This window comes from Seriola aureovittata, chromosome 2 (assembly GCF_021018895.1).
Source record: "Seriola aureovittata isolate HTS-2021-v1 ecotype China chromosome 2, ASM2101889v1, whole genome shotgun sequence".
NCBI lineage: Eukaryota > Metazoa > Chordata > Actinopteri > Carangiformes > Carangidae > Seriola > Seriola aureovittata.
The window spans coordinates 18,257,191-18,279,444 of NC_079365.1; the positions used below are offsets into that span (position 1 = coordinate 18,257,191).

Below are 22,254 nucleotides of genomic sequence, written 5' to 3' on the forward strand. Positions count from 1 at the left end.
GACCTAAATGTAAACTGCAAAACTTTAAACAAAAAGTATTCATGTTTAAACCCACAGCCACTCCTACCATCTCATACTGACCCCAAACTTTTCACCTGTCTTTTAAGACAAGTCAGACCCTCTGCAGAAAGTCAACAAGCCAAGACTCTGGAAGGGTAAAGTCTGAGCATAACTAGCAGGAATATTAACCAAGAAGAGCGACCACAAATTCCTGAAGACTTTAACTGTTTGTGTGGCTCTATCTGAATGCAGAGACTTTAGGTTTCTCACTAATGTACAGCAGATGCTTGAAAACACCTTCATGCCAGGGTTTCTACGAGAAACGAACAAAAAAAACAAAGTTAAGGAAGTCATTAAAGTAACTTTATTTGCTGCTGCTGCTGTGATGAAGTGAAATGCGCTTCCACCCTGTCACTTACCAAGATCAAAACAGTAATCATCACAGGAACAAACATCACAGTATTTAAAACAAAAAGGAACAGCAAAATTCTGTAACAGTGCATAAACTTTACCAGCATTAAAAGAAAGAAAATTCTTTATTTATAATATATAGAAATCCAAATCTGCTTTGTCCAAATGCAGATCTGCTCTCCTCATATCTTGTTTATCAAAAGTCCCATCTCGCATTGTTTCTCGCCAGTCCATTCTGCTGCTTCAGCAGTTTCTCTTTCAGCTGTTGATGTTCAGCTCTCTCTGGATCTTCTCTGTCGTCTCGACCATGAGCTGACAAGCTTTCTTGTGTTTAGGCCAGTGTTTCACCTGACACTCTCTGCATAAAAAACAAACAAAAAAAATAAAGAGATGAAGTAGACTTTACACTTTTTAGATATGATATCAATATAATGAAAACATTTATTTAAGACATTCAGTATTACAGAAAATTCATTTGATGGGCATGAATCAGACGTTATTTCATTCCTGATATCCATCCATCCATCAGCCACATCCTCCAGCTCCTGGGGGATCCTCAAGCATTTTTAAGACAGATGGGATATGTAAACCCTCCGGCATGTCTGTCCTGCCCCTGTAATACCTCCACAGGGAAGTATCCAGGAGCATCCTCGTCAGATTCCCAAACCAACTCGGCTAGTTCCTTTCAACCATAAGGAGGAGAGGTTCTACTCTGAGATCCATCTGAATGTCTCCGTATCTTAAAGGCTTAGCCACGGAAACTAATTTCAGCAGCTTATAGCCATGATCTTATTCTTTCAGTCATTACCCAAAACTCATGACTACAGGTGAGGGTTGGACAGGACCTTGACCAATAAACTATGAGCTTTCGTCAGGCTCAGCTCCTTCTTCACTACAACAGTCCAGTACTACTGCTGGACTCATATCTGTACAAGTCTTACCTGTGGCAATACCATTCTCCCTGACATCGAGAGCATCTCTTTGCTGCTTCTTTCCCACAGGATCCACACTTTGGCTTCTCAGGGAGTAAACTCTCCATCACATCCAAGTTGTACGTCTGGGCCAGTCTGGTTAAAACAAACAACAATCATCTCAAGAATAACTGCAGTTCAAAAGAACTGTAATAATGTCTGAGGTAATTCTGAGTTAGACCAGTACTTCCAGCGTTACCTCTGTGCCTGTAGTCTCAGGTCATCTTTAGATGGGTTGAATGTTTCTTTCACTTGATACTTTGCTATTGCCTTCCACTTCCCAGAATTCTCACTCACAATGCGGTTCCACATTTCTGGGATCTATACATAAAATAAAAGTGGGAGTAAATTCACATGGACATAGTTTGACCTTGAGATGTGTGTGTGTATGTGTGTTAGACATACCTGCTCCAAAATTAGCTCTTTTTTTGGAGGGGCTGGGTCTGTAACTGCGAGATGAGCCAGGAAACGCTGCAGCTCCACCAGGTTTGGCAGCTGATCAACCAACACCTCCGTCAAGAAACCTCGTAGCTGTGGCACATGAGCGATAAGCCCAGAAATCATACAGCAACAAGTACAACGATATTGACCTCTTCAGGATAATCTTCCCTGAGTTAGGAAGACACCATTGTAAGAACAAATGTGATTATAAGAGAGTGCACAAGGCCCTCTGGTTATATAATTAATGCAACAGGAAGAGGATGAGAAAATGTATAATAGGAGGAAACATCTTAGTCAAAACAACCTTTGGAAACTGAATCTGTGTCCTAACAAATGATATGATGTTGGAGGACAATGTTCTGGCATTCACACACTTCCTGAGCTTCAGTTTACAGCTACTATCCAGTAGGAAGAGGAGGAGTCGATTGACCTGATTGAAAATCAGGTTTCATGTTGATTAAATAAAATAACTCTCAAGTAGAACAGTGCAAGATCATTTCAACATTTCACTCAAACCTCACCTTTAGAAGCTGATTCTTGTTGAAATTGTTAAAGTCATATTTCCTTTGGCAATCCTCCTTTAGTAGCAGATTGTAAAGGGCAATCCAGACCTGGCCATCTAGTTTTGTCATCTTCAAATTGTCCTCTACAGGAATATTCTGCCATTTGCCGTTTATGTACTTCTCCACCTTACCTACAGGGGAGACAGAGGATAAAAGGCACAAACACATTTGTAACAGATATTAAAATTCAAAGACATATTTGACATGCAAAAGGTGTGTGATATACCTTCTCTGCAGCGACTCCAAGGGCAGCAGTTAATCAGCTGAACCAGTACACATGGCACATTATGGGTGCACAGCATGCGATTGATAACACTGATACTGGAAAGAAAAAACATACTCTCCTTTTGTCAGATGTCGAAATCAAACGATTGGTCAGTTAATCAATTAGTCAACTTTTAGTAACTGATTTCCAAGTTTCAAGCAATGCCACACATTCTCTAATTTCAGCTTCTCAAATGTGAGAATTTGCCAACTTTTTCTGTTTTATATCATTGTTAATTACATATCTTTGGGTTTGGGACTGTTGGTCAAACCAAACAAGCAGTTTGAAGAAGTTCTGGGGAATTTAGATCATTTTAAACTTTTTTTCCCCACATTTTATAGACAAAACAACTGAATAAATTGTTGATAGATAAGTTGATAATGAAAATAACTGCTACTGTTACACATCTACTCATCTGCACTCCCAGAATCTATAAATATAATATCTATATACAGATATTCTCGTCTTCTCTCATGTATACCTCTGACTCCTAAACCTTAATGACGGCTCAGACACAGCCATACCTGTTGGTGTGATCTGTGACGTAGCGCAGCACAGATACAGCCTTCAGGGAGATCTCAAACTCCAGTGCAGCACTCTGAATCTGCAACTCCTTCACCAAGTAAAAAAACAGATGTTACTCTTCAATTTAAGCGAAAGAAAGACCAAAAACCAAAAAAGAACAACAAATCTTATACTCTTTTACCTCTATAGAAGATACATCTGTTTGCCCTGTTAGGTTGTGTTGGTCATGAGCTGTGGTGCCCTTACTGGCCAGCAGGGTGAGTTTGCGGTGGCAGTAATCCACCAAGTCAAGAACAGAGTCATCAGCTGCCTCACATGAATCCTACACAACACACACAAGTCTTTTTAGTCACAATTAAACATTATTTCAATAGAGAGAATGAACCCAGAGTCTATACTGCCTTGCTTTAATCACATCAAAGCTTTAACAAATTTAAAATTTGCTGCAGATTAATATCATTTACAAGTTTGTATTCATGTACATACTGACCGTATGAAACATTATTGTTTCAAGTAGGTTTATTATCGTTGCTTCATGGTGGATCTAAGAAGGTGACATGAAAGAGCACATTAAATCAGATAGGAGTGCTGCAAGCTGATCATCATTTTACATTTCATTTTACACTCACCACCATGTAAAGATGAAATGTGTTCTTGGGATTGAAGTCCTGCAGCTGACATAAGATGGGGAACACTTTTTGCTTCCACACTTCGACAAGGATTAACTCATGGACCAGAACAGGTATCTACAAAGGGGGAGGAAAAGAGAATGAATAATGTTATAATGTGTCTACTATGCTGACATCTTTCTAAGACTTAGAATCTAAATTATTGGGACTCACTTCAGGAAATGTTTAATGAGACTGTGATAGGGCTTATCTAAAATCACATGTATAGAGGTGGCAGTCACCTTTCCATATGACACCAGGAGCTCCTTGACGAACTCATCATGCATGGCAGAAGCATTCAGTATTGCCCGCATGTTAAGTTTCTCGATGTACTCATGCTGTCTGAACCACCTGTCAACACAGAATAAAAAACAGTGAGCATGGAGTTATGCTTCGCTTTAGAATAATCTGAATCATAATATTCTGCTCACACACAAAAATGTTTTACAGAATATGCCACAGTAGCAGGTTCCTGCTGCTTTTCTGTTTTAAATATTATTGTAAATCGAATATCTTTGGATTTTTACCAGAGAAAACAAGCAATTATGTTCTTGGATCATGTGGTGGGTATTGTTTTCTATCTTCTGACATATTATAGACTAAATTAACAATCCATTATTTGAAAAAAAAAAAATCTAACTAGAGAAATTTAACCACAGTTTTTCTGAATTGGTATTGTATTACACATGGGCTTGCCTTGGCAAACAACCCATCTATTGTTACGGGAGGATTTTCCCCTGAAATATGCCCATCAAAATGAGACAGTAGTTTTTTAATGCTAACATTTACCTTACATTTAACTAATAATGCAAGTATAATAATGTTTCTTACTATCTTCATCATAAACTGCAGAGCCTACTGTTCATGAAGGAGTAACAGCCATTCGTGCACTGTGGAACATGTCGGAGTATTTTGCTAACCACATGTTGGCTTTCCTTATTTAGTTTTTAGCACAAATTCGTCGTGACAGCATCTGCTACACACTGCATGCCGGCTAGTTTACAGTTTATAGGTGATATGCTAATCTAACACGTTAACTAACAGCAGGGTTAGCTGGTTCGGGTTACCTCGTAGAGCCCACTTCCTTGAGAGAGAAAGTTTCCAGACTTTGAACAAACGCCTCCGCTTCGACGGGCAGAATCACCGACGGGTCCATTTCGCTGCAGGAAGCTACACGACAAACCATCAGTTAAAAAAAACACCCAAATTAACTTCAAATTCACTTCAGTGAAGTTGTTTCTGAAGTTAACTTAAATGGTGTTAGTGTTTCCTGTGGTTGCCATGGTTACTCTAAACCAAGCGCACACTGAGCGCAGATGCCGTTTTCCGCCAGAGGGGGGCGGTATATATTTGAGTTAAACCAACAACTATATCATGGTAGTGATAGAGGAAGTATCCAGCTCCATAATTTCTCAAATTTTACTGTGAGTTAAATATTCTTAAAAGTAAAAAAGGTATTATATTTATATATTGGAATATTATTACTAATGCAAGTAAGCAGCATTTTAATGTCACAGCTGGTAGAGGTGGGGTAGTTTAATTTGCAATAATGCATCATCTTTTGTTTGCTGATCTTACGTTTAAAATCATCATTTACAAAGTAACCAGCATAATTTAAGGAAATGTAGTGCATTGAAAAATACAAAGTTTAAGTAGCATAAAATTGAAATGCATAAGTAGTGAAGTGCAAGTGCCTCACTATTGTACTTAAGTACAGTACTTGAGTAAATGTACTTAGTTACTCTCCACCACTGCCCTTACTTGAGTAAATCAGCAATACAACACTGTTAAAGCAGTAATAGCAAAATGTATTTGTACTCACTGCAGAAAAATTGTCCCTGTGGGTATTATACTACTATTATTAGATTATTACTGATGCTTTAACATGTTGTTAGCATGAGTGAAAATAGCCTACATGTTGACAATATAGCTTAGAAGATAAATATTTTCCCCATAGTCTGATAACATCAGGTCTTCTGTATCTGCCTGTTCCTGTGCTCATTCTGAGGCTCATGTTTTGAGGCTGCAAAATTACATACAAAGTAAAACTCTCGATATTGTAAACACGGAGCATGGTAATCTATCAAATGTGGTATATATCTATATCTCTATCTACAGAATACTGGTTAGCTACTGAACATCAATTTGCCGTGGTGGACCTGTCAAGGGGCATGTGGCACTGGAGAGCTTTAGCAGAATCCTTTATCTGGTTTGTTGTGTTGAGTACATGGGGATTCCCTTTATGATGGGATATAGGTTGTGTAATTGAATTTTTTATATTGACTAAGAAATTAAGACTGCAACTGTGTCATAAACCATATGAATAGACATTTATTGCATTTTTCTTTTGTGATATACTGTACTGTGCAAAAGCTTTATGCACTAAACATAAAGTGAGGATGTTTTCAAAATTAATGCCATGAATAGCACTGGACGGTGCTCAAGCCCTAATAATGTTGTGTGACCACCCTTTGCTTGTACAACAGCACTATTTCTCCATGGTACAATTGCATGCAGTTTCTCAAGAGACTTTGCAGGTAGGTTGTTCCAAGCATCTTGGAGAACTTGCCTCAGTTCCTCTGTGGATTTGGGCTGTCTCAATGTCTTCTGACTCTTCATATAATCCCAGACTGAGTCTATGGTGTTGGAATCAGGACTCTGTGGAGGCTAGACCATCTGTTGCAGGACTCCCTGTTCTTCTTGTCTCTGAAGACAGTTCTCTATCACCCTGGCTGTATGTCTGTGCTCGTTGTCGTGCTGCAGAATGAATGTGGGACTGATAGGACGCCTCCCTGATGTTACGGTGCAATGTTTAAGAATCTAAACTAGAGTGCCTAAACCGTTTGGACAGTTTGCCCCACTGTCTTATAATTTCTTTTATTAATCACATATTTTCCCTTCTACAACATTAATAAATATCACCTTCCTCACTTGACTGAGATGTTGATCCCAATACTTGATCAAAAGCAGATTAGAATCAAAAACATTAAGATAACATCGAAAAATGTATGTTATCCATTTGCTTGCTTATTCCAAGAAAACTGTTCCTCTCGATGAAGGCATCTTTGGTTGAGGTATCTTTCAGTCAGATGGCTGTCTTCAGCACAGAGCTGTTTTTTTTCAGTTCACATCACTTCCAGCACACCACGATGTTGGGATCATTTTCCAAACGTTCGTCCAGCTCCTGGTAACTGATCCCTGTGAAATCATGACATCAGCCTAGTTAATACACATGTAATTTGACTATAAACAAACTTGTTTACTTCCGAGGGTATTTCTTTGTGACCTGCCTGTTTTGCAGCAGATCTCATCATAACTATGACAACCGGTATAGAGTCGAGGCGGCCTGCTCCTCTCATCACGGATCACCTTCACTGGATATTTCTGCAGCCGTCTAATGAGAGACTTCATCAGTCCAAACTGGATCAGCCTCCTGAAAGGCAACAGATGATATGACACATCTGTAAATAAATCTCTCTCTGACCAAAATTTTCGAGAACCATCAAGTGTTTTCAGGAACTGATACAGTGAGTGATGCTGACCTCTCATCAACCCTCTGAAGCTGCTGTGAGTAGCGTGAGCAAAGGTCTCGCACTGTGGTTCCTGGACTCAGACCACAGTACAGCTGGAACACGTCTCTCAGACTGGCCCGCTTTTGACCTGACAAACAAACCAAAAAAAAAAAAACAGGGCAATGAACATCAAACAATACAGGAATAAATACTTGACTTCACCAATCACAACGCTTATTTACCCTGCTTGGAGACGTAGTTGAGACACTCCTCCTGAATGGACTTGTCATCTATGAGGCTCTGGACTTTGGGGGTGGTGCAGTACACGTTTGAGTACTGGTGGGAATAAAAGGGCACAAGACAATAACTAAACTACACGGACCTTCAAACAGCTACAACAATATTAGGGCCACTGTTAGGGCCAAAATAGGACATTTTGAGGATGCAGTGGAAATATTTCACACAAAAGTCACAATATTTGAAGAAAAAATCTTTCAATATTTCAAGATTTTAATACTTATTTTTAGTCAATTGGTGAGAACAGTGTGTCAGCTGTTATGAAATTATTTAACAATAATGATATTTTCTCAAAATGTTACAGCTGTTTTCACGCTAAAGTAAGTCTTAATTCTAGAAATTACAGATGTTTCTTCTTCCAAAAACAGTACAGTTATTCCATCATAAGTGATAACACCACATTCTAAGATACAAAGTTACAGTGCGAGTTTGGTTTTGTACCTGATAAATCGAAACCAAGGTCACAACATCATAATACCTGTGAAAGAAAAGGAGGCTTTGAGTATCTCTCTTTGGTTTCATTTCGAAACATAAATTTCAACACGCTACGTACGTAAGTACAACACACACCAGCTGCACTGTGAAGTACTGCATCATTTCAAGCCATAAAATGTGGTGAAAGCAATGCTTCTCTGAAAACTTGAGCCCTATCAGAAGAAACTGAGAAACAGAATATTGGCTTATCCTAATGTGGATCAACCCACAGTGACATTCACCAAGTCACCCCAGATATGCAGGCCTGCTGCACTGTATAGAAAACATAATGGATGTTTTGATGTGCGTCAGATGCCTCTGGTGTGTGTTGCCCTTTATTCACTGAAATGTACTCACAATAGATTCTGCACAGCAATACGAACAAGATTCAGCTCCACATCCGCTTCAGCTGAAATCTTTTGGATGTGTCTAAATCCATCAATATAGGGCAGGATCTGCAGGTAGCAAGATACAGTACAACATTACTGGCTTGTACTAAGCTCCATGACCTGAACTGCCTGTTTAATAAGCTCTATATGCATTACTATGTACCTATAATTCTGTTCCTTGCTACAGCAATAAGATTATTGTACCAGTAAACCCGACTCCTTCACCTGTTCCTACATAATTCCTTCCTTTCACCTATAACGCACTGCATGTAATAGGAGTTGTTTATATCACTCCCTGCACAGCTGATAACAAACGTTTAATTAGTTCTAAGAATTTCTTATCACAATGTTCCTCGATATCAGCCACGTTTTACTGAAAGAGAGCGCCTACCTGCTGAGTGGTGAGATCCCACTGAGATTTGATAAAATGGTCTTTACACTGTGTGAAGACAGGAACGTCATACTCCTGCACAATCGGGGGGTCCTTTCGCAGCTCGATTAGCTTTAGATGTATAGTGTTAGATGCATCTAAATCAGAGACAAAGAAAAGAAAAAGAGACATTTAAAAACTATCCTGATAGCTACTATTGCCAGTAAAGCAAAAATAGGCTTTTCACCATCGTTTCACTCAAAAATAAATTAAAGCACTAGTTACTAATTATGTTTGCAATTTTAACGGGTCAAGATTATTAATACATTTTTCATGCAAGGATCTTCATTACTTCTAATGACCCATCTAACTGGGAGACCTAACTAGTAAATCAACTAGTAAAACTAAATTCAACTAGTTAACTATAACCTAACCAATGCTGAACTCCTCACAAATCCTCAGTGTTTTTGTGAAGTGTGTTAAAATGCGTTTCCCCTTCACACAGCTGCTGTGTCTTGGTGCTTGACTTATATGTCTCTTTACCAGCCAAAACATCTCAAAATTTCACTTTGGGACCCTTTTGGTCGGTAACCTTCAGTGCTGCTTCAGCAAAAAGGACAGCTGAACAAGATTTTTTCTAGTAGCACCTCTTCAACAGACTATTACAATTAATCATCACATCAGGGCCGTTTCCTGTTGCAAACGCACATAATTTGCATTTTACCACCACTGTCAGCATTCATGTGAAAGAAACAGTTACAGCAGTTGTTGCCACAAAGAGAACTGGAATGTGCAAAGTAAACACTGAAAGAATACCTATTGGTAAAGTACAGGCTCCTGTAGCATTGAGTTCTTCCAACAAGGTCGACATGATGGGTAAAAGTTTCTGCTTGCTGTCCTCGTTGGAAATGAAGCCACTCTCCAGCTGCAAAACAAGAAATCAAAAAAGATTTATGATTAATCTCTAGGATGTCTTAGTACTGGGAACAACACAATTATCAAATTTGTCACATTTGATATGGACAGATGTAAAAATGCATCATTCACTACCTCCAGAGTAGTGAGGTACCCAGACAGCTTCTTGACAATTGGCTCGAGGGCACATGTGTTGGTTTGGGCATCGCAAACAAGGCCAAGGTTAAACAGGAGGGCGTTCCGGCTATACTTTTTATGTTCAATGCATACAGGACACCCGATTAACTTCTTTCCCATGGCAGTGCTACAATAGATATGAAGAGCAGACACCATTCCCTTGTAAATATGAACACATATCTCAAGGGTAAAAAAAAAAAAAAAAATCAATAAATTATGACAAAAAGACAGAAGTGGAGTGGTACATTACATACACTGTTATCAATTTGTTTTGCAGTTCTGGCTTGGTGATAATATAAACCTGAACTGTGTCAAAGAGCTCCCGTGAAATGTATTCCTCTGGGACCTGTTAGGAGAGGACAGAGGGGACACTGCATGACAAAACACATCCTATAAGATAGACTAAGGAGATTATTGACTGTGCACTTGCAAGGTCAATACCACAAAAATATAAATAAAGGATTAAATACATGTTTACCATTAATAAGATCAATGATTATAATCTAAATTCCTTGATATATAGACTCAATCACAATGATGCATAGACTGACCAAGGACACTCTGTCTTGCAGTCTAAAGGTAACAAAGCATGCTTTTCTTGGGAATATGATGAATAGGAACACTTGGAGGTCAAATCACACACAACATGAAAGCGTACAAAGTACAAATATGATCCAAGCTTACAAGGTTATGTATCTAACTTAATTACAAACCTCAACTTGTTACTAGGGCTACATATAACAACTATTTTTATGATCTATTAGTCTACAGAATATTTTCTCTATTAATCAATTTGCCGTTTTGTCAGAAAAAATGAGGAAAATATCCATCTTAGTTTCCCATAGCTTCTGATACTGAACTATGTAATTACTGTAACTTCACTACTGTGTCACAATAAGGATAACCACAAAGGTAATTACAGTAACTATGATTATTATTATGGACAATTGTGGTGATTTTATTAGAGCTACCCTTGTTAAAATGTTGAACTGTGAATTTGAACACTTACCTGATATGTTATCTTTGGGCCCAAAGTAGGGTGAAACTCACTGAAAAATATGCACTCTATTCGAGTGGTCATGCCTATCATAGACCCTCTGGTCAGGGAAGCCTTACAGAAGGACAAAAATACAAACTTTAACCAAACTACTTCAGTTTTAGATGATGGTCTCCTCTGCCTGCCTTCCCTGTTTTGCCTCAGCTGTTATTTAGCAGCCACAGCTAGCTGCTAGCTTCGGCTTTAGCGCTTAATAACGAGCTAGTGAGCTCCTGTGAAATACAGTTAGCAGCTCTAACGTCTGAACAACGTCATAGCAAACGTGTTATTAGTAAGTGTACTTAACAAAAGTGATGTCGACTCGACAGTGAACTATTCAACAAAGATACTCGAGACATTCATGTACAGCAGACAACAACTAACTGATGCCTTCAGGGGATCCTCGGAAAATGTTTTAATTCTTTGAGGTTGCTAAGAAATGAATTTCACCATCAGCTGTTCATTAACTAAACTATCTTGAATAAGTACTGAAACCTTTTACTTGTGCAAAAGTACTAATAAAACACTGTAAAAACACTGTTACTTAAAATGGCCCCTGCTGTGTATCATAAGATTAGATTATTACTACACATTCACATCACATACCCAGAACCCAAAATGAGACCTTCACAATGCTTTGGTCCAACCAACACTCCAAACCCCAAAACGATTACAAATCAATTAAAATTATAAAACAATTTAAAGGACAAGCAGAAAATCCTCATATATGGGAATATTTGTAATTTTTGTATTATATGTTTGTGTATTTGTTTTTGTATTCAAAAATGATATATGTATATTTTAAATATATTCAATATTTCCGTTCTAGTGTAGAGGAAGCAGGCCTATAAAGAAAAATATAATGTACAAGTGCCTCAAATTTGTACTTCTCAAGTACTACAGTACTTTAGTGAATGTCCTTATGTATATTCCACCACTGTTTAATACTCTCGACAGTACTTAAAGGCAACACTGTTCACCAGAGTCAGTGCTGCGCAGTCTGCGCCGCACGTGGAGACGTTTCGTATCGCATAGCTGCGCCATGTGTAGGAAAAACTAATAACCCCACCAACAAGCGTGTCGTCAGACTAAAATGTTTAATTTCATGTAGGTCGATAAGTAATCTAGAAAGTGTACATACAGGACGACAGAATACTTAAAGGATACATCGAGTACAACGAGTACTTTCCTGTAAAACAATGGGAATACAGGTTGTCTGTTTACATTAACCATGTGGACAAGGTCAGTGAGTGCAGGTTACAGATGCTTTGGGTGCAGGAGTGTTGGACCAAAGGTAACTAACTGGTCAAATTGATTTGTCTGTTGTTTTCATAGAGTCATGAATGCTGACTGGTATGAGCACAATCGAGCTAAGCTGGCTGTTGTTGCTCCTGACATACATAATATGGGGAGAGCATGAAAATTAAGAACAAATGAATTATTGATAAGCGAAAAAAAAAAAAATAACCGTCAATACTGAACTTTGTCCCAGTTGATTCTTTGCAGCAGACAACTGAACTACAAGCCTGTCTACATATAAGCACAGTGATCACGCTTTACTTATATTTATTGTTGATGTGCATTTATATTTGAATGGACTGAAGATATTTGTTATCAAGTAATCTATAGTGCAGGTTGTGTTACTGAATATGGGCCTGGAAGTCCAGAACAGTCTCTAATTGTTTAAGAAGACACACACACACTAGATTAAATAATCATCCTAATATACCCTGAAGGTATATTCTGATAGGTATATCTGAAGTGTGCTTGAAATTAGTATGATCCCCCTCTTAATATTGTGGGGGTTTAAAAATTCACCTGCAAGGCTGCAACTAACTGTTATTTTCATTAATGACTGATCTATAAATCATATTTTATTAATTGATTGCTTATGTCATTTTTGGTATGGGAAAAATGACAACTGTTATCACAAATATCTGGTGGGCTCAGTTGAAAAAAAGGCTTAAAATATTATAAAAGGGATCTGTGTTTTCTTGTCAGTGGCAGAACATTCATTTTCATACGGTACATTACACTGGGGACAGAGTTTTAGAAACACCCCTGGAGAACATTAGATTGTGTATATCTACTAATCTCATGTAACTCAGACTATTCCAGTCCGCAGAGGAAGCGATGAGACATGTATCTTCAGTGTATGTGATTCGGTGGTGTCTGAGGTTTGATCTGAAATCGAGTTTTCACATTGGACTCCACAGCTTTACTTAAATGGCGAGGGAACGAGCCAGTCTGGGAATTTTAACAAGGGCTTGTGAAACCGCTGCTGGAATGCACAGAGGGTTCTGATTTGTGGTTATTCAGAAACTCTCTTAAATGAAATGCTTTTTAGGGAATCTGGGGCTCCCATGCAGTGCGTGCATGCAGCGCTCCTGTCCTACCTGCAGGCAGGATCACAGCACTTCAGGCCATGGACTTATGGAGGAGATACTTTGAGGAGAGAGGTGTGACAGAGCCTGACCTCTCTAGCCATCACATTGTTGCTCATTTGCTCGGGGCTAAAACTGTGAGTTGAAATTTGCTGAGGTCATTCTACATTGCCTGACGTAATGTCTGAATAACTGCAACAGCATCTCCTAATGTTCTTACAAACCGTTTCTTTATCCAGATAGAAAGTCTTGAACAGGGCAAGTTGACAGAGTTTCTCAGCCGAGAAAAAACAGAGCAGATGTGGAAGCTGTGCACTAGACGTCTCTCCAGGTATAAAGCTTCTATATATATATAGATAATAGATGTACATATATCATTAATTCAAACCACCCATAAAACTGTGTGACATTTGTATGTCTCTTCTATGTTGCACTGAGCATTTCCCTGCATGTCAAGCATATGTGTGGAAATGACTATTAACCTGATGTTGAAAGCCTGAAAAAACCTGAATACTCATAAATGTATGTGTTTCTTGTAGAATGCCTGTGCAATACGTGATTGAGGAGTGGGACTTCAGAGATCTGACACTGAAGATGAGACCTCCAGTGTTCATACCAAGACCTGAAACAGAGGTTGGAGAAAGACGTATGTTCAGTGCACAATGAAATCCCATTTATCACTCGCACATTACTGGAGCAGTGGTCTCTCTGTGCGTTTGGTGCAGGTGTTGGTCGAGCTGGTGCTCACTGATCTGGAGATGAAGGCTGGGACTGGACTGGGTGCAGACACTCGGCATACGTCTTTAGAAGTGGGATGCGGCTCTGGTGCTATTTCCCTCAGTCTGCTGAAGAGTTTGCCTCAGGTGAGGTCTTTGTTTATTGTAGGAAGTATTTTGATCAGTGCTCAGTTTTTTTTAATCCTCCTGAATACACTGACTTTCTTTGAGTCATTTTCAGACTTCTTTGTTTTTGTAACTTGAAATGGCCTTGTGTTGATTTTTTAAATTTAAAGTGATAAATTGCTTAATGGAAGAAATAAAATCAGTAGGCTAATTGGTAATGACAAAAAAATCATTAGTTAGAGATGTAGAGCAGATACACATGGCTAAGTAAAATGGCTTTGTCGTAGAATACACTATTGTTTTCACATCACAAAGCACAGTAACACTACTCTCCTCCCGTAACGTTAACTATGTCTGCTTATTTTTCTGTCTCCACTGTTAACAGATCGTTAAATCCTGAACATGTCTTAACTTTCTCATGTAGACAAACATGAATACAGGCAAACCGATTTTTTTTTTCCTGTGAGGTAGTTGTATCCAACAGTAAGCAGCAGTTTTTAATTGCTGTGTTTGTTTCTTTTTCACCAGCTTAAAGCCATTGCCTTGGATCAAAGCCAGGATGCGGTGGATTTAACAAGGGAGAATGCGTTAAGGTAATTGTACTTAAGCACTTAAAAAAACAAACCCTAAATGTCCTTATTGATTTACTTTTGTTGTGGTTAAAGACTTACAATGACTGCTTTTTTTTTCTTTTTTAAAAAAAATTGGGGCGTATGCAGTAATGCGTGAAATCCGATTTGCGTTATTTCTCTGCAGGTTGGGGCTTCAGGACAGATTACTCATTTATCATATAGATGTCATGAAAGGTAAGTGAAAGCAGTGGATTGCATTATTAAATAACACATCTAAATACATATACATGCTTATAAACAGTTTTGATTTGTGTTTTTGTCAGATGTGGAAAGTGTGTTGAGCCTCTGTAGCCCCGTTTCAGCTTTGGTCAGTAATCCTCCGTACTTGTTCTCAGAGGATATGGCGTCGTTGGAACCAGAAATATTTAGGTGGTTAAAACACACACACAGCCTCTCTCAATTAAGATTTTATTTACCCTCCCCATGGTTAACATTTATAAGCAGTGTAATCACTGAATAAATGGTTATAACACATTATAATAAACTATAATACAATTTGAAAGTGTTCACTAATGGATTTGTCAACAATTACTACCTCCAGGTGAAGCTGCCGCTGTCGATTTTTTCTTTTCTTTTCTCAATTTATCATTTGGTCGATAAAATGCTGGCAAACAGTGGAAAATGCCCAATATAATTTCCCACAATCCTTACTACTCCGGCCTACATTTCAATATAGATATTCAGATTACCATCATACAAAACAAAAAAAAGCAGTGAATCCTCATATTTGAGAAGCTGTAACCAGCAATTGTTTTACATTTTTGCTTGAAAAATTACTAACATGATCAATTGATTATCTCAATTGTTAATTTTCAAGCGATCAACTAATCAATTATTTGAATAATTGTTTCAGCCACACATCCAATGAAGTATCCATAACTGGTGTATAAACATTTAAGGAATGATTGATAAGACATGTAGTGTAACATAGTTGTTATACATTTCATAATGATGTATCACTGCACACATGAACAAATCCTTACTGTATGGTGTAAAGAATTTATTAAGGGGTTATACTAATCATTTAAAAATGTACTGTTATTAAAATTCAATTGTACTTACCAAATTCGATGTTTGTTTCGGCGTAACCAAAGTCAAACCTTTGAAAATGCATAAAATGTGTTAAATAAATTTTTCATTAGATGTCCTTTAAATTTTTTTTTTTTTTTTTTTTGGAAATATGTAACATCAAGTGGATGTGCAGCATTTAAGTGACATGTGGATGCTGTCTGCTGCTCCCAGGTTTGAAGACCACTCTGCTTTAGATGGAGGTGAAGATGGCCTAAACGTGATCAAACAGATTTTGACTCTGGCAACAAAGATTCTGTCAGGTCATGGGTATGGAGCCCCTCTACCCGACACACACACACACACACACACACACACACACACACACACACACCTGGGTTTAATTCCTGATGGCGGCAGCGGCTTGTCACAAGAACAGCATGTTCTGAAAAACACACGTATCGTGTTGCCTCTTTAATGAGTTAAGCTTTTTAAAAGACTTCCAGTGAATACAGGTCCAGACATGTGCCACTACTCTCATCTCAAGGTTACGTCTCATAGTCCCGTCTTGTTGGTAATTAAATTTTAATCCATTTTGTGTTCTTTTCCCGGTGAATGAACAGTCGTCTTTACTTAGAAGTGGACCCCAGACACCCCCCGCTCATTCGGCGGTGGGTGGAGGCGAATGTGGAAAAGCTGCATTATGTGGAGACACGGCACGACATCACCGGCAGGTCTGTCCAGAAAACCTCTCAGCATTTACGTCTGTCACCTGAGCATCATCAAAACATTTTGTCAGCATTTAACCTGCTGTTATTTCATGCTAAAGTTGAATTCATGTTGATCTTTTAGGTCCATTAGTGTCTATTAGATTTAAAGTAAAAGGCTGCACTGATAAAATCTTCCAAATATAAGCTCAGTGCACCCTTGCTTTGTGCTTCTTTCTCATCGCAAGTCCAAACTCAGCATCTGTGACACTGACTTGTTTTTGTTTCTTAGGCCCCGATTCTGCATCCTTCAGAAAAGAGAAGTCAAACAAGGACCTGAACTGGATCTGGATTGAGAAACTGAGATCCTATTACGCTGGCTTTAGCCCAGGTTGCCACAGCCTCAGCTCCCCTACCCCCACTGAGCCACCGAGCACGCGCCTGCACGGATTTGATCATTTAAAATTCACAATTTGCAGAGGCTTAAACCACTTTTTATGTCACTGTTGCACTTTCAGTCTGGTAACATTTGTGATCACATCGTGTGCCACAATAAAAAATGTGTGCGAGATGGCACAAAAGCAGGCTCAAAGCTGAAGGTAATTACCGAGGCTTTTCTTAGAACCCTCCCTCTCAGAATCTCACCCTCCTCCCAGGAAGCATTCAGTAGTTCTGTGAATCTGCTGATGAACGGTCCTCCCCTTTGCTTGGCCACTCGCTGACTCAGATTCAGGCTGTATGCATTGTTGAGCAAAAACACACGCACAATGTGGCTTTTACTTCCTCACACAATCAGTGTGTCTCACACACTTAAAGCTCAAAGGCCACAAACTCTTTGTGTTTCAAAGGTGATCGAAGGCAAAAATATTTCCTAACAAGTGTCACATGAGCAGTCATCATGTGGTGGTTAATAATGGTGATGATGACAGTATCTCTCTTTATCTCTCTTTACCCTTTTTACTGGGATTTAAAGCAGGACAGTAGAAAAGGATATAAAGGACAGCAAGTTAGACTCATATTGTTTTTTTTTTAATAGAAAAATGTACACATGTAAAAGGTAGAAAAAATGTTTTACTGAGAAAAATAAAATGGCTTAAAATTATGTTTCAGTGGAATCAATGTACTTCTTGGAAACAGTATGCACATCCAAAACTGATGAGGGTAAAGTAGATATGGACAATTTCCACATCCGTCATAAAATAAGCGTAGATTACAGTACGGAGTTTTCTCACAAGTCGTCTCTTTCTGGGATGCCTCACCACCCAGTCCATAACAAATTAAGTCTGAAACCAGACACGTCAGCAATAACTGAGTTTGTACATGTTTCGTCAGTAAAAACATGACCCTGTGTCCAGTTTTTTGGGACTGGCCTCCAACTGCTGGAGCAGCAATGTCATTTACAGGCATAAAGGACCTGTTTGATGTTTTTTTGTCTTTTGTCTGTAATGAACTTGAGGGACCACTCATACCTTGAAGGGATAGTCCTGTATGTAACGCAGCAGAGGCCTCGGGAGTGGTAGCTGGTCTGGGCAGTCTGAGTGTCTGTTGATGACGAGGCGTGTGAGGTGCTGTAAGGAGGGGAGGCCCTGGGGCTTGTACACAGCCCGCTTCAGTTTTAATACCACAGACGGCTCCTGAATTGTCTGCTGAGAGGGCTTTGAAGGAGACTCCACCTCCACCTTCCCCTCCTCGGCTTTCCTCTCTGGTCCCATGTAGTGCTGCACCAGGCAGGGCACACTGGGGAAGGATGACAGGCTGGGCCGGGCCGGGGAGCTGGAGTCGAGCAAAAACTGGGCGCCGCTGTACTGGATCCGTATACTGGTGGGACCACGGGCAGTCCTCACCGAGAGGGTCAGCATGTACATGGGATGGCTGCTGTCCCGTACCAGAAAGGCTCCTTCAGATGCCTCTTGAAGTGCAGCGTGGGCCTGAGCTGCAGTTATAGCTCCCCAGTACCATCCTACACACAAAGATTCCTAAATATTAGTCACTCTGGACATGCATTGCAGCCTTGTATGTTGCTTGATGTTTATTTCACAGTAACTAAACTCTTACAGCAGAAAATAATACCAATCTGTGCCTGGAGTGGCCTGTGGATTTTCAAGAATCTTATTGGTGATGTTTACTGGCTTTAAATGTGAAACACATTTCATACTGTACCTGAATTTTCTAGATAGCAGAAGTTGGTGGCAATCGCCTTCAGGTCTTTTGCGGGGTCCCATATTGGAGGGGTGGTTTGAAGGCAAGGGGTTGGAGGTACAGTTCCCGCCCGCATGCCCCGTGGGGCTTCAGTGGACAGAGCACCGGGCAGAAGAGCTGGTGGACTAGAAATAAAATGGAAGATACGGTTTAAATGGCATAAAATAAAACACACCTGCAGCTAAATAATCATGGCAGGCTTTATTCCTCCATATTAATGCATGAATCTGTCCTATATTCTTTGTAGTTCAGTGTTTATTGCTAAATAATAACAAGATGTTCACTAAGATCAGTTCACTGTTGAACTTGGCAACCACAAAATGTGACTATTTAGTCTTATTTATGATTATATAATCGCATCTTCATTTAATTCTGATTTGGTGACGATCTTTTTTTCTGCTTGTCTGTTATAGCTGCCAATCTTAGCCAAGACACAATTTTTTAAAATCTAAGTCAGGCTTTCCTGCTTAAATAAGCTGTTGGTATAATTAAGTTTGTTTTTGTAATTAGTGTAACAGACCTTTCCCTTTTGCGTTGCAGTTATGAATGAGTTATGAATACATTTATAATTTACACTCTTTGAAAATAAATGAACACTAATTAAGAGCACACTAGTTTCACAAATAGATTTGTTTTTTTTTTTAACAAAAACAACTGAGGAGAAAGAAAAGCCAAGAGACAAAGAAAAGCCAACTCACCCTGGTACACAAAGAATCATACTATTTGTTGAATCCTTTGAGCTAAAATCCAGTTGTTGCTACTTCTTCACAAAATTATGAAAACATATAGAGTTTAAGCTAAAAAAAACCACCTCCATATATAATACGCTTTAACATGGGGTTTGATAAGTAGACCTATAGGCGATAAAAAAAGACGCGAAGAGCTCCGTGTACCCACACAGGGTCTGGTCCTGTAGTTTATATAACAGCACTGAATATATCACGAATAGTAAAACACCGGAAAACAGAATTAATTTAAAACCTGAACGAAAAATCTCTGTAGCAGCGGTTTGGAGTGTGTTGTCACCAGAGCAGGATCCAAATGTGTGAAGGACAGAGTGTAAAGGCTTGGCTTTTAAAATTTACCGTTTCCTAGAAGTCTATTCTGAGAACTCTTCTCAGCACCGGCGGCTCTGACGTCACACCGGCCGCACCAACTCCCACTCCGTTTCAACTGCCGCTGGTTGTTTGTTTTGCGACAAGCTAACTGTGCGGCTATTAGCAGTGTCTTTGGAGGGAAGGCGACTTGTTTTTACTGTTAATTCTCGTTATAGTCGTACCGAGCCTCGTCATTGTGTATTTTTTCATTTCGTGAAACGTTTTGTCACCCATGTCTTTCCCCCTGTTTCACCCGGCGGCTCCTGCCTTCGCTGAACCGGCGCTCGCTCCCTGGAATCGCGCGGCAGCTTCTCCCTATCCGCTTTCCAGGAATAATTGCAGGGTTTGACTCCGCCCCGCCGGGCGGCCCTGACAGAGCCTTCATTCTGGGAATTCACCGCCTCGACATTAAAGATAATAGGAATGCGCACAGGCTATTTCCAGTAATATAGATTTCCCTCGATCCTGCTGGTGGAAAAACACGGCGAGAGGTTTTCTCGGAGGTTTGTTGGAGTAATTACGCTCGAGAAAACAAGTTGTTGTTGTGACAATAAACTAAAAAGGGGTTAACCTCACTGTTAGGCCATAGAAAATGTCACTGTACTTACAGTTTGTTTTACTCTCGTCTCAACCCCGTCTGTAATATTAAATTATGTTTGATCTATTGAGATACGTCCCCACTTTCTCACCAGCTCTCCCTCCTGCATGTAGGTATTCATATCTTAATATTAGCGACTACAATCAGGCCAGATATAAGCTGCTGTTATCACAGTGAAAGTTTTCAAGCTATTTCTCCCAACAACAGTCTGAGCAATCTTTCTCTCTCCCTCTCTCTCTCTCTCTCTCTCTCACACACACACGTGGTAGACTGGAAACAAAGCAACACATAAAGCTATGCTGTATCGTAATCCACGAGAGCCTGCTGATCCCAAATACCTGAATCTTTTCTTTTTCCAAGAATCCTGAATTGAGCTTTTTTTTTTCTTTTCTGAGAAGTCTTGTGGACTTTATCTATTCCTGCTGAATGCTGTTGAACAAATGTTTTTTTAGTTCATGAAGAAAAAGAGAACACCACAATTATTTTTGTGACCTTTTATTTTATTCGTAATTATGTAACCAGAAGTCCTGAGATACACAGTCACTTTACAACAATCACATGTAGCAAATTAAAACAGGATCTGATAGCCATGGACAAAACCATAACAATGTCTGTTTAAAGACATTACATTTTTCAATGTGGCATTTGAATGCCTGATGCAATGGCAGCATTTCCAAATGAAGGTTGTCCTGAAATTTATTGAATTCCTGGGGTGCATGATAGGAAAAGGCAGTTTTGTGAAGTTCAGCAGAGAGATAATAAAATGTTGTCCATCTGGATGATCTAGTTTGGTAACTGGAGAGCCTTTTATGAGGTAAGCAGAAAGTTTGCCAAGAATTTGAAAATGAAAAGGTACAAACTGTATGAACCTCCACAGCGCCTCATTCACAATGATGGTTTATTTTTGTGTACTGGAGCATAATTTTTACGTTTGAATGATTATTTTTGAGAAGAACATTACTCCCATGACAAAATGCTCCAATACAAGAAGACCTAAAACATCAAACGTTATTGCATCTGTGGAGTATCTATATGTTTATGGACTGAGGCTGCAACTAATGATTATTTTCCATTACTGATTTTACATACCTTTATTGAACGATTAATTATTTGTCCATAGAAAGTCATAAAATAGATGATAAAAAGCAGCTGATATGCACATTCAAATAGCTGGAATCAGAGATTTTTTTTGTGCATTATTTTCTTTAAAAACTTACTGAAATATTTACTCAACTGCCAAAATAGTTGAAGATTTATTATGTCAATCAACTAATTGACCAAATGACTAGAGCTTGGACTTTGGGAACTACAATTGTGAAATGCATTTCCCATGTGTACTTGCATGAAGAAACACAGGTGTGCTCCCTTTGATGACAAATGTCAAGTATATAAAACAGGAAAAGCATGTTATTATTGTTTCTGTAACAACAAGATATCATTATAACTTGATTACAAAATCTAGTAATTAACCACCAATCAACAACTTTTGCTGGTATACAGTCTTTTTCACATATGAAAATACCTGCGCAATTGCTGGCCATGTGTTTGCTGTGTGTCAGTTCCACACTACATACTGATGTACCTTACCATTTTAAGAACATTATGAGTCTGCCTATCATGGCTAATGGAAGCAGCACAGGCAAACAGCCAAATGCAGACTCAAAGGTAGGCATGTTAAGGGAAGATAGTTAAATAGTGAAAAATAGGCAAGCAACAGGATAAAACACACTAGCAGTAGGAACACAGAGAAACCACAAGGGGACATAAGCAGGT

The 22,254-nt window shown here is 39.1% G+C and overlaps 4 protein-coding genes across 5 annotated transcripts; 1 reads left to right on the top strand and 3 right to left on the bottom strand.

The window, feature by feature from the left end:
* Window positions 1–346: 346 nt before the first annotated feature.
* Window positions 347–5,133, bottom strand: zmynd10 (zinc finger, MYND-type containing 10). The gene is made up of 12 exons (XM_056400059.1): window positions 4,912–5,133; window positions 4,087–4,195; window positions 3,806–3,922; window positions 3,667–3,720; window positions 3,358–3,498; window positions 3,176–3,264; window positions 2,613–2,707; window positions 2,345–2,517; window positions 1,788–1,913; window positions 1,582–1,703; window positions 1,353–1,478; window positions 347–769 (listed from the first exon to the last, which is right to left on the bottom strand). The coding sequence occupies exons 1-12, from the start codon at window positions 5,028–5,030 to the stop codon at window positions 670–672; spliced, it is 1,371 nt and encodes a 456-aa protein (XP_056256034.1). The 5' UTR covers window positions 5,031–5,133; the 3' UTR covers window positions 347–669.
* A 1,015-nt stretch (window positions 5,134–6,148) lies between these two features.
* On the bottom strand, window positions 6,149–11,411 carry nprl2 (NPR2 like, GATOR1 complex subunit). Its single transcript, XM_056386331.1, has 11 exons — window positions 10,988–11,411; window positions 10,233–10,324; window positions 9,937–10,105; window positions 9,703–9,811; window positions 8,908–9,044; window positions 8,485–8,582; window positions 8,095–8,131; window positions 7,599–7,692; window positions 7,387–7,504; window positions 7,135–7,277; window positions 6,149–7,042 (listed from the first exon to the last, which is right to left on the bottom strand). Exons 1-11 carry the CDS (start codon window positions 11,066–11,068, stop codon window positions 6,975–6,977), a joined length of 1,146 nt encoding a protein of 381 aa, XP_056242306.1. The 5' UTR covers window positions 11,069–11,411; the 3' UTR covers window positions 6,149–6,974.
* A 611-nt stretch (window positions 11,412–12,022) lies between these two features.
* hemk1 (HemK methyltransferase family member 1) lies at window positions 12,023–17,689 on the top strand. Its single transcript, XM_056404516.1, has 11 exons — window positions 12,023–12,308; window positions 13,362–13,535; window positions 13,638–13,729; window positions 13,938–14,031; window positions 14,124–14,261; window positions 14,769–14,833; window positions 14,997–15,046; window positions 15,136–15,241; window positions 16,115–16,210; window positions 16,504–16,614; window positions 16,880–17,689. The coding sequence occupies exons 1-11, from the start codon at window positions 12,246–12,248 to the stop codon at window positions 16,941–16,943; spliced, it is 1,053 nt and encodes a 350-aa protein (XP_056260491.1). The 5' UTR covers window positions 12,023–12,245; the 3' UTR covers window positions 16,944–17,689.
* cish (cytokine inducible SH2-containing protein) lies at window positions 17,595–20,183 on the bottom strand. 2 transcript variants are annotated; one of them, XM_056404538.1, is made up of 3 exons: window positions 19,872–20,183; window positions 18,748–18,911; window positions 17,595–18,547 (listed from the first exon to the last, which is right to left on the bottom strand). In XM_056404538.1, exons 2-3 carry the CDS (start codon window positions 18,860–18,862, stop codon window positions 18,051–18,053), a joined length of 612 nt encoding a protein of 203 aa, XP_056260513.1. In that variant the 5' UTR covers window positions 18,863–18,911; window positions 19,872–20,183; the 3' UTR covers window positions 17,595–18,050. The 2 variants fall into 2 exon arrangements, with proteins under 2 accessions (XP_056260513.1, XP_056260504.1); XM_056404529.1 differs by lacking the exon at window positions 19,872–20,183 and adding an exon at window positions 19,485–19,865.
* Window positions 20,184–22,254: the final 2,071 nt, after the last annotated feature.